Source organism: Spodoptera frugiperda, chromosome 26 (genome assembly GCF_023101765.2).
Source record: "Spodoptera frugiperda isolate SF20-4 chromosome 26, AGI-APGP_CSIRO_Sfru_2.0, whole genome shotgun sequence".
Taxonomy (NCBI): Eukaryota; Metazoa; Arthropoda; class Insecta; order Lepidoptera; family Noctuidae; genus Spodoptera; species Spodoptera frugiperda.
Genome location: NC_064237.1, coordinates 11474814 through 11488012, shown reverse-complemented (window position 1 = coordinate 11488012; position 13199 = coordinate 11474814). Strand labels below are relative to the sequence as shown.

At 36.9% G+C, this 13199-nt stretch overlaps 1 protein-coding gene across 2 annotated transcripts in view; it reads right to left on the bottom strand.

Moving 5' to 3' along the window:
* Positions 1-13199, bottom strand: part of LOC118281770 (WASH complex subunit 1) — a 42362-nt gene that overhangs the window by 6382 nt on the left and 22781 nt on the right. For both annotated transcript variants that reach the window (XM_035602489.2, XM_035602488.2), the window contains exon 5: positions 12928-13072. In XM_035602489.2, the coding sequence (XP_035458382.2) occupies positions 12928-13072 (145 nt within the window). The remainder of the gene's footprint in view (positions 1-12927; positions 13073-13199) is intronic.

Genomic DNA, 13199 nt, shown 5'->3' with positions numbered 1-13199 from the left:
CTTGACATATTTACGGGCGGGCCGCTTCGGGGAATCGTAACCGAATTGTATAATTAATTTGCGACGTCTAGAGGCGTGTAGCATGTATTACAATTGAAAACTGGGCCAAGTGCTCCTAATAGTAGAAGCACAATTAACACTACGTCACCTGCCTTCTGGGAATAGAATACGTAATAAATAATATGTGTTTACAATTAAGAACTTAGGAGATGATCATAAAACATTGAAAATTAATAAATTTCGATAAATATTTATGTGATCGTCGAAAAATGTCAAGTTGTTTCATTCAAATGTTTGAAAGAAATGCTAGTTGTTAATTAAGAGTGTGGGTACACACGTCGGCAGTTCATCGAATGCCAGTGTGGCATTGCCAGGGCGTCAGTGGGCGATGGCCGCTGGTGCCAATAACCTCCGCGGAGTCGACTGCCAAACAATAAGATGATTTATGTAACCCGATCAATTATAATACGTTACACGCATTATAGCGAATGTCCATTTTGAATAGAAATAGAAATATTTGTGGTTAATGCCGCTAGGAAGCTATTTGTTGGCAATTTTTTGCAAGAATGTACTGTTAGTTAGTTAGTTATCTTCAAACAAATAAGTTAAGGCTTATTCTTACAGGATTAGCCATACAAAGCTCGTTAACAAAGCAAAAATATTCCTAGTTTTTTGTACAAAATGTACAGAGAAAGGATATCCGTCTATTTAATGGATTTACATGTCGTTAACCCTTTTGGAGATGTTAAAGATAGCTACAACATTTCGAATGGGAATAAAACTAAAGGTAATGTATGAGTAGGTGTTTCGTCGTAAAAACTGCTAGTAAAATTACTTTTCGTAATAGCGTACTTATTAACTTTACGCAGAAAGCAGAATAGCTAATGGAGAGTAATAAAAGACCAAAAGACTCTAAAATCATGGCCGAAGACGTTGACAGAAGACATACTGAATGTGAAGCAAGAAAGACTTTGCAAAAACATTGAGCACAAACCATTTACTGAGAATTTTCAAATCCAAAAATCCGACCTGGGAAACCAAGTATTGGGTTTTTATTTCGACCAACATACCGCGAATATTTTTACAGACATTGAAGAGCTTCGTATGAAAACGAATATTCTTCAATAAATGGTGAGAGGATTCGGACTATTCGGTGTATGGCACAAAATTATACCAGATACGTAGATACAGCTGGTTTTCAAGTTTAGAATAAAAACTTAGCAGCGGCAGTGTAATTGGTAATCAAGGTGTGGTGCCAAGCCAATAGAAATCCGTCATAAAACTAAGAAACGAGTGAAAGTACAAATCGTTTCTAATAGGTATCGATTTTCCTGTTTGAATCGATTTTTGCACACACTAGTAAGTCCTGCAGCATAATTACTAAATAAACATTGGTAACCGTCTTTAGCTGTTAGGATGAACATCGTCCATTCGATGTATGTTTTAAACATCCGCCTGATTGACGATCAACGTGTATCGTATTGTTCTACTGTTTGAAACGAAGCTTTTGTTAGTACGTCACGCATTCCGTCACTATGAAGGAACGTGACTAAACGTAACAAATAAAAAATGTTGGAAGGTTTTCTTTTTCTTTGCCTTTGTTCATCCTGTGACAATTGTACCTTGTTACGCCTTCATGTTGCTATTGCATAATATTATTAGGGACGTTACATGGAAAGTATATTCCAAATGAGAAATTATAAAATGATACGACGTCAGTTGAACGGTGTCAAAACATTTCAAAAAAAATTCACAGAATTACGATATTATTTATGTTCTCTAGGTAACGTAATTTGTGATTCTAAAAAAGGTTTGGAATACACAGTCACATCAACATATTTATATTATTTAATTAATATAACATGTGTTTTAACCTTTGTATGGCTCCAAAAGAACACATTACAATATTTTTTGTCCCTGACCTATTAAAGCCTAACTTTGCATGCCACGTACTCCGCGTAGTTAGTTTTTGCGTATTAGAAAATGGAATAATAATAACAGTGATGTACCTTCAAGCCTTCAATTAGCATTAGTCATAATCATAATCATAGCAATTCGCCGAAAGCCGGGCGTAAGGACTCGACTGAGTGACGTGGACACGCAAATATTATTGTCCGATACGTAGACAGATAATGTACGACACTACGATTATCAAAATAATGACGATCACATTTATCGCTGTTAAAAATACGGATAACGCTATCAGTATTTTTTACGAATTTATTAAATTACATAATTATTTCGTGATACTAATCACGAAATATTTTCATGTTGTCATGTCATGTCCTTTTTCCTGTTCATTTATTGATAAAACACTGCGCAGGTATGATTTCCTATAAGTTGGTACAGTCGGTTATCTTATTTAAACAGTGCGGCAGGCCTAAAATAACATTGTATTGCGCCTTAAACCGAAACACACCCATTTTCTTGGGGTCAAATAGAAGAAGGAGTAGTACCAAACCAAGATCTAATTTCAAACAATGTAAGTTTATTAAAAAATATGGAAACGAAAATATTATAATTGTTACACGCAGCTAGTAAGATGATAATGGACCTTGATGCCTAACCGGTTGACTTCCGACAAGAATTCTCGCTAGCGCCGCGAGCGCACGGCTACTGATAAACATTTAATTATAAAATCGTCAATGATAACTTGGAACTCTGCGCGAACGCAATTATTGCTACGAAGAATCGCGTATCTATTACACAAACATATCACACAGACAAACAAAGGTCATTGGCACACAGTTATCTAGAATTTTGAATACGAGAAAATGATAAAATTTAATTAAAATATTAATTGGAATCGTCTCAAGTAGGTACTCAAAAAACAGTAGGTGCTGTTTTGCTAGCTCGGCCATTCATAAACCAGATAAAAAAAATATTATTATAGAATACATCATTTACAGAGAAATGTATAATTTAATTAAATTAGGTAATCAGTTTTTTGGGTCTTTTAAGAATTATGATAAGCTTTTTTCAGATTTTTATTAACGAACCGTGCCGAGCCTTCGGAGAAATAAGATTTGCGATACAAATGAATTATGTAAACCAAACAAGGTCGGCTTACGTAAAATGCCGAAACTATAAACATATTGCTGGAAAATATTATACACGTATTCCCAGGAACCTAGGACGTAGAATTGAATTTAATATCTGCTCCACTCCAAATAATGAAGGAAATATTGCAGCGGTGTATGTCACTGTAGCTGAATTAATGATCTCAGGGAGCCTGGCAGCCTGCACGCACAATAAGTGCTGCACCCGACATTACCCATCAGCTACACCGCGAAGTATAGTTAGATCCGAAGTGTGGAAGTGGTCCATCCACACCATTACGCCAGCCGGAGCCTCGGACGCACTGACAGATATATTATGACCTTATCTCACTCATTACCTTAACGGAGTACACTTCGTGGAAACCATCTCCTTTCTCGTAGCATTGTCAACCTTGCCGGGATATTTTACGAGGAAAAAATTCATGAGTCGGAATGTACTGAATATATTTGTAGTTGGCAACTCGGGCACAGTTACAACAAATAGCTGTGTTCATTATATCCTGATCGATATGACACGTGTCCATGGAGCTATTCGCGCTTTGATGTTCTGGAATGTTTGCAAATTAGACATAGCAACGGTATTCCAGTAATAGGCCCGCTGCGACTCGCCAAGCACAAAACTAGACTTTGTTCAGCATTCAGGCTTTGACAACGTCAAACGAACACGCCAACGTCTGGAATTCAATTGTGTTCCCAGTTACATATATTTGGCACTAATTGTGTCGCAGGGCTTTGATCAAGTGGGTGTAAATTATAAAATATTGTTACACGCCAATCTCGGTAGGTACCTTGGTGTCTTCTTTCTGAATAATTTTCCGCTGTCAAGAATAATGTTATTGCTAACTATTATTTATAATAGGTTGTCTACATAGGTTTTCACCGCGGTACATAGTAGGCACTCATGTTGGATTTTCCTGCATGAAATCACATAATCTACTATATATGTATAGGTACAAGTTTTATCACATGCCTATAATTTTAAGAATATTCAATTCTAGAAACAAAGTAGTAGGTGTAGGTAGGTACGCTTAATTCGAAACCGACAAACGTAGAAGGTTGCGTATTTACGAAATAGCTTCGAGTATTGTACGCAATATCGAACAGCATTATGTAGGCTGCTAAAAGTAAATTCCGAAAACGAGAATTCTAGTTTAATAGGGCTATTTGTATTGAGTGCCGCAGGGGGGCAGCCGGGACCAATCATGCTTTGTACGTCACAATGGACACGTCCCGCAAGCGACTGAATTCAAGGAGTGTCACCATTGTAGCAACCAATAATGGACGCAGGTTACAGCGTGTTAGTAAGTTACCTCTAAGAAACTACCACAGCCCTGTATATAGTGCACGACTGCGTCAATCTCTGACAAAAGCCGCAGTTGATTGGCGTTGAGAAACCAAATCGCCTATCGTTACTGAGTACTTCACATCATGATTGTTGATGCCTTTAGGTGCTGATATTCTATTTTATGTACAGTGTGAAGCCAACACTCATTTTTTATGATTGATTTCGTACTTCTTTTATGTAAGATAATTCTTAGAACAAATTATCGTTGCACCCACACAGAAGCCAGTCATGACACCTACAAAATCCTGCAACTCTGTATTTTGTCCGTCCAACCAAATTCAAATTCCACAAAACATTTCATTCGAAAAGGAAATCTCCAATTTTTTATCCAAATTATATGTAAGTAGTTATTTAAGTGCGGTCACAAATATGAAAACGACAATACAAAAAATGTAAATTTCGTTATTTCTGATCAATAAGAACCACCTACAATGTTGAATTTCTGTGAAATAAGGATCGATTCGAAATCGTTTTTTTTTCTTTTTCTAAACCCACGTTTGTTAAGCAGGCTGTGTAGGTTATATGTATGTTTGTAAGCGTAAAATGAGGGCCAATTTGTATTGTTACAAGTCCTTATAAATGTAAAAGGCATTATTTCATGTTCGTCACGATACGTTGTTGATCCCGGGGTTGTTTGTCCCGAGCCGAGCCCGGCCGGACCGTGGCAAATCAAACATCTGAAATGTGGCGTATAATTGGCCGAGCCGGCCGGAATGCAGTCCACCCGACCACTACGAAACGGTGACAACTTAAATACGATTGTAATAAAGCATTCAGCAGCCTTATAATTCATTATGATTTGGTACTTGTTAGCACTTGTTATTCTAGTCATGGAGGACAGTTATTTAGAAAAAGATTCATAGGCATAGGCCGCTATGACCAGGCTTCAAAAAGGTAAACAATTTTATTGTTTGTAGTTCTTTTGATTAGCGAAGATACTCCTGAATGACACACAATTTCAACAATTGAAAGGAAATAAAGGACCGAAGATGATATTCAGTGCGGGATAATGGAGAGATACAATTCTTATACTTATACGTGCAATGGACTGAGGATCCTAGAAATAAATACAACTGAAAAATCTTTATATTTTTATTTCGTATGACGCAAGAGCGTAATTGAATTTGTTTGAAAGTGACATCTGTTTCCATACTTTCACTCGAGTCAATAATAATAAATTTTGGCAAGTAAATAAGATAGCCGTCTGCGTCTAGGTCTCGAGTCTAGACAAATCGATCCAACCGGATTAAGGATTAATGCTGTTAGACAATATTGGAACAATTGTATTCTCAAGACGCACGTTAATAATAAAAATATCAGCTGAATTTCTTTGACAATAAAATATGACCTTTATTAGAGTGTACATTTAAGGCAGATTATTGGATACCGAATTGAGATATAATGTAATATTAAGAACAGTTCGGAAATATTGAGCAAAAGCTACGTGTTTCGTTTCTTGCTACCCCCGAAGGTACGGCTAAAATTGTATCTACATCACATACATCTTTTATAGCAGGTAAACAACAGGAAAATGTTTTAGTGGATTTTTGTCCACCGTATTCTCAGTAGTATTTTCCAGGAATCCATTACGACTTTGGCTGTCCTAATCCCGTATAGATATAGTAAAGATCTTGGGCGCCTACTACACGCTAGATAACTAATAATATCGTCCCGAGTCTTAAAATAACTGAACATTTGTCACGGCATGAGGCGCCAATTGGCAACAGCTAATGTAAACTAGTTTAATTAGAGCGGACAGTACACTGTCGTTAGTATTTTATAGTACCCTATAATATAGTAGCAAATATAGACACTGTCTTTAAAACATAGTTTTAAGTCATAACGAACGTTTTCAGTGTCACACGGTATGAACTTTGGCATATCTTTTCTTTTTGGAGGGGGGAAAATCATCTAATGACTTCTCCCGTCTTGGGCGAGGCGGGAGGTAGTGTCAGACTCTTACTGACAAAAAACCACCCCGTTCCTTCTCCTGCTTTGAGCTGGAGCCCCGGTAGTATGAACTTAGCTTTTATCCTATCCTAAAATGTTTCAGGTATGGCGTAAATCAAAACTATATAAATAAAAAAGATCCATAGACAAAAATAAACGAGTACATAATGGATTATTGAGTCTAAAGCTTTTCTGTGTTAATGGATTCAAATGGACTCAGAATTCACGCAACAATAAAATTGTTTTAAAGTGCTACTACTGTTACACATAAGCAGTGTTATAACAACTAACACGATCCCGCGGTTACCGCTCCAACCACCTATTGCGGCAGAGAAAAGAAAAAATCCAAACGATACACATAATTGAGATCACAAAAACTATACTTAGAAATCAACAATTCTTCTGGGAACCTGTCCATATGTAAGACATAGATGTAATATGCGTTACTGTACCGCGTACAAACGGGAGTTGAACAAAAACACTGTATTAACCGAGTTAGTCATCCGTTCAGTCTGAGCTTAGTGCTAAATGTCAATTTGTGACGTCACTTTTAACCCTTCAGTACTCAACGGACTTGTGGCGGACGTGTAGCGAGTGTTTAATGCGGGCTGCTCGCTGGCCATTCAGTTATTCCCTATATTCACGTAAATGTTAACGTCCATTCAGGCCCACGCGTTACTAATAAATTGTGGCCACCGGTGTATGCTCCGAGAATGATGATAAGTGAGTACGTTTGTTGGAAACCACCGGTAGAACGTGGACACTTTTTTACTAAACCTACGACACGATAATCTTGGAACAATGTCGTACACGTATGTCAAATATTAAGAAATAATATTTGTCGACATCGCTGCTCGGTCATCGTCATCGATTACTTAACTGTTACTAAAAGATTTCGCACTATCATGTTGTTTGGCAGAAAGCCGTGGCCATTATTTTAATGTTTCCGAGAAAAAATATCTCAAGTTTATTAATGTTTTACATTTTATTTTTGTAGATATTCTTGGGAATTGAGATTCAAAATACTTTCATAAAAATATCGAAATACTGCACACGTGCGCAAAACCATACTGGCGTTGTCGTGCCCAAAAACAATATTACGACATTCTGTCAATGTTATCACAAAACCACTTTTTACACATTTGACCGCAGACGCCGACTAAATATATAATATTATCTGATTCACAGAATAATGGAGGCAACAAAAAACATTGGATTCATAGAATGTTGTTCTTGTTCCGCATTCTGGCTAAGTACAGTAGGTTCAGAGATTTAAGGCCCAATTTGAATATACGGACAAATCACATGGAGGCACGGAGATGCATACATGCATGCGTTAACTGGAAGCATACACAACGTTAGCTGGAAACGCACAACAAAGTGGAATGATGAGAAGCGCGGATTCCGTTAAACTGTAAGACGATCGATACCACACGACGCGCGCTAAATAAATGTTTGGGAAGACATTTTATTGCTGTCTTTGTATCCTCACGATTCACTGCTGTCACGGTGACAGCCAACATCTGAAGGGACATCAATACGATTAGTTCCGCCAAACAAAGCAGCGCGAGCGGTCGCCGCGTGCGACAGCTCGTACTTTCTAAGGAAACTCGTTTCTAATTAATATGACTTCATAACATAAGTTGGTAGCTTGCCTGTTTTGAGTCAGAGGAAAAAATTCAAAATTTAATAATTCGAATATTTGAACGTGGTTTCTTAGAAGACGGAGAGTAGGTTCTGTAATGATTAATTCCGCCATACTACTACTGCAGTTGAGGTGTAACAATCAACAGATAATACAACGTAATGACGCCGACGGCCGTCTATCAACCTGTCACTGGCGCACAAGTATCGCAATCTTTAACCACGATAAATTACACCTATTCACACGTACAAGAGCAATTTGAACCAGCGACTGATGTCCAACCACCTCACGATGTTATCACCTTTAGTTAACGAGGAAAAAACGACTGATACATACGTAATTATCACTCTATTTTAACTTCGGAAAAACGCATAATAGTTCTCAAGAATTGTGAAGTAGGTAACGCTGTAAAATAATTATGTATGTTAGTTGTTAGGGATTTGGAAAGTCCCACGTGTTGTGAAAAAAATGCAGATCACGAATCAAAAAGCGTATGAATTAAACGATGCGTCACCGGCACCGTCACCGTCAGATCCAAACAAAAAGATTTTTGAATAAAATTTTATCTTGGTACAATCTGCGACAAAATTACAGATAAGATATTGGCGTTACAACCCACGCTCACGCACTGTTCTCTCGACTGTACCCGATAATAACTGCATTTACGACGCTCTTACGCAAGTCTGTACGTTTCTAAAATAACAATGCGCGCTTAGTATGCACGACTTTTAGAAATATCCTTTTAACACAGTTATGACGTTTTGTTTATCAATAATAAATATCCTACCGTTACGACCGTTACCGAGAACTTGAAAGCTTAGACTTGCTTTACGGCTTACGGCATATCATTTTCAAATCTATAATGCACTTTATAGCTTCAAGCCAAGATCCTTATAAGTTATTTATATTCATTAAAGTCGCAATATATTTAGAAACCCGTGTAGCGAAGCGCAAATTCATGCAATTAAAATAAATGCACTTAGCAATTCCTTACAGTACTTATTTGAGTACGGTTTCACAGCGAGAATTTCCAAGAGGTTTTCGATATTTACTAGTTCCATGTGCACATAAGAGCGAGGTCCCCTATCGACGACTGTGTACATCTCTAGGCACATACCTCGCTGGATTCCACACACATATATTCTCATTTGATCTATAATATTTACACTTGTGATGTATGCAACGGATAAATAATTCTCCTGTTCCGATTTCAAGTAGAATCCAAATACGTCAATGTTGCCATCATAAATCGTCAATGTTTATGTATGCAAAAAACACACCAGTCTGTTCATTCACAATATGTATGTTTACTCACCGCCGACGCGGTTTTGCGTTTAATTTAAACTAGTCAGCAGAATCCCAGGCGTTCAAGGTCCCGAGGTAAAAATGCGCATAGATAGATCTAGCGACCGCGGCGTCATTAATAAATGAGGAAAAAATATGTAGTAGTAAACAAGACTGCAGTAAACACGTGGAGACGCTCACAATGGGTGCTGATACCATTATCGTAACTTTATCATGCATTATAATGGGCTTTCTTAGAAGCGAAATAGCCTGGCGCACAATTATCGCGGCTTCTGTGAAACGTCAGTCTGTGCTCGTAATTATGTGGGTGCACCGACTACCAAGGTTTCGTTGTTTTACTTACAAAAATTGAAACTATTATAGATAGTTTAGATAAGAACACAATAGATTACTAGGAAGCATGTGTAACGCGGACGGACAGTGAAGCTTGTGATGTAGATAAACAGCCACTTTAACGTATATCGTAATGATTAGAAACTACCTAAAACCATACGTAACGTAGCTTTCCAAGAACAGACAAGTTATAAAAATAATATTGTTTAGGGATTTCCCAAGTAAGTACACTGACAGCTGGTCGCAAATAATATAAATCCGAAGACAGTTGTCTCGATCTAAATGAAGCCCCGAAATCCCACTCCGTATTCCATCCAGTACGTTCGTGAAGACACATGTGTGTATGTGTGTGTGTGTGTAGCCAAAGTTAAAATTACGGCTAGACGCCAAGTGTTCATAGCCAGACATAAACAACAAATGTTTTCTGTCATCAGTCGGAGCAGCGTTCTTGTGTATCGTGTAATACCCGAACGAATTAATAATACAATTTATATTACAATGTTACCGATGATGTACTAATTAACGAGAAATTACTTTAATGACTTAGTACCTTTACAAAATGACTTGTATGGTAATTAGCATAATTTCTAGACAAGCCAGTACAGCAACAATAACAAAGTTATGGGCGAACATAATCCCCTCTTGGTTAATTAATTCGTAGAATACGTTGATTCTATGTCGAAAATAACTTTCAACGATTCTATCAAGTTTGTACTATCACCAGCAAAATCTTTAGTTTTTTAAACCCATCACAAATTGGTCCTTTAAGACGAAAATTACATTAATTACTAGTTCTTACTGATGACAATTATTGACGACGGTTTCAAATACAATTCTATCTAATGTTCTATAGCATCAACTGCGCCCATTCGTTGGCAAAGTACCATAATTATAGTTCTAAGAAAATATGCACACTTTGTTTTAATTACATACATATTTTCACTCATCATCGAACCGTTTTCTCGTTGATTGTACGCTTGCAATGGGGCGCGTCGTAAAATGTTAATTGGTCCTCAATGGCTCACATTACTATTTCTGCGAACTCCTAAGATTTACGCGTTAAATACTTAGGGTTTTTTACTCGTGTAATACGCATATAACTACGCTACGGCTTTATTTACAACGAAATAGTAAATAAGATTACTGAGAAGACGGGCCGTTTAATGTGCTAGTACATGAAAATGTCAACTACTTGCAGTTAATTACAATTCCTACTACAAAGTATAAAATACACGCAAGTTTGTCATTATAGGCAGAAAGATGTTTGTCAATGTTACGCTCAGAAACTGCTTAGCAGATTTCGACATAATTTAGCGCAGAAATAGACCATGACCCGGATTAATATTTGAGTTATCTATCATCCGAATTCATAAAGTTCACAATCAATAGGACCTATGTTAGTTTTTTGGCTCGTATGTTGTAGACAGAACCAGTTCCACATCACATCAGTTATCTTAAAGGTCTCGCCCGGTCATTTCCATAATTCGATGCGCGATTGTCCAATTTCGCAATGATAAAATATGTTATTGTTTTAAAAGACGTATTTCAGGGAATTTACAATAACTCGTGTTATATTTGTGTTATTGGAATATTCACATGAATACGATAACTTAACCTATGACATTCGTACACGCAAACTTTGATTTGTATCCAAGATCGTTTAGAAAATGGTTTCATAAAATTTTATCTCATCTCTAAGTACCTCTGACCTTAAAATCGTTTATTAATTTATCTTTCGAAGAAATTCTATCGAATGTTTTTGGAGAAAATACTTTTTACAAAAAAATAAACCGACTTCACTAAAAAAGTTAAAAATAACTTTAATTTCGGAAGTCGGTGTTTCTTGGTATTATTTGTTTGTTACACCGACTTCCGAAATTAAAGTTATTTTTAACTTTTTTAGTGAAGTCGGTTTATTTTTTTGTAAAAAGTATTTATTTCACACTTTTTAGTTGCGATACTCAGTATCGCAACTAAAAAAGTCGGTTAAAATTCTCTATCTCAATAACTACTTTATTTGTTTGTATTGTCAGTTGTCACAGTCACTTAATTAACTTTATTGTGATTTCTATGTGAATATGAAGTTCCATTTCTGGTCTTCTTCATCAGTTCCACCTCTTCAAAGGTTACTTTTTGACTGTAAATGCTTCAATTCTAGATGAATATACCAAAATCACTATATAGTTCCCTATAATATTTGAGGAGTTCCCTCGATTTCTCTAAGATCCCATCATCAGATCCCAACTTGGTGACAATGGGACCACGTCAGAACTATTTACTTTCGAACAAAAAAAGAATTTTGAAAATCCGTCGACAATTGACGGAGTATAACTTTATTGTGATTTCTATGTGAGTATGAAGTTCCATTGGCCATTTTTGGTCTTCTTCATCAGTTCCACCTCTTCAAAGGTTACTTTTTGACTGTAAATGCTTCAATTCTAGATGAATATACCAAAATCACTATATAGTTCCCTATAATATTTGAGGAGTTCCCTCGATTTCTCTAAGATCCCATCATCAGATCCTAACTTGGTGACAATGGGACCACCTCAGAACTATCTACTTTCGAACAAAAAAATAATTTTGAAAATCCGTCCACAATTGACGGAGTATTCGATGAACAAACATACAAAAAAAAAAAAAAAAAAACATACAAACAGCCGAACATAGTACCTCCTCCTTTTTGTGAAGTCGGTAAAAATTGTTGAACGTTTTAGGTATAACGTTAACGTGAACATGCCTAGTGTAATTGAGTTAGTTATTAAAATACATCGCTTCGATGTTTAGGCATTAGGTGAGTAGGTGACATTTCGTAGTACTAATTTATTCATTCATTGATTCAGGCTAAAGAGGAAACACGGCTTTGTGATCTCAACAACTTATCCGCCGTAGGTTGCTTCTTGGACAAACCCGAAATTAATGCGTGAATAACTCTTTCATATAGTGAGAAACAATAATAGACTTCGGGCAAGTAACAATAAAGGAGATTTGGGCAAATCAAATAGTTGCTGAGGTACCCAAAACATATTCAAACTTTACTATAGTTTAGCAATATTCCTGTAACTCTGAGTTAGAAAGTTTAACACAAAGACGGGAATTCAATAGCGATTTGAGAAGTTGATATACCTAAGTACATTTGGACCCGAGTGGATACAACTCCTGAGGGACTAACAATAATGGTAACAAAATGAGATTTATAAGTGGTTTTCCATTATTCATGGCAATCTTAGTTTTGAGTAGTGAATGTCTTCCAACTGATGATGAGGATACTTAGTTTAAGAGTTCCTTACCTTCTGTGGTGTGGATTCGGAAGCTGAGCGGAGCTTGGCACGACCAGCTCCACCTGCTTGTCGAATGGCTGCCATCAGGTTGGAGTGGGCGTCGCCACCAGCTGCAGGCGGTGGCGCAGGAGTCGACGACGGAGCCTTCTCTTTCCTGCATACAAAAAAAAACATTGTTATGGTTTGTTTAAACAATACTAGGAAATAAAGGGTCAGTAATTAATTTCGTCTGAAAACAAGGTCAAACGTGTTTTCAAAAAGGCTATTATTCTAACGCAGGA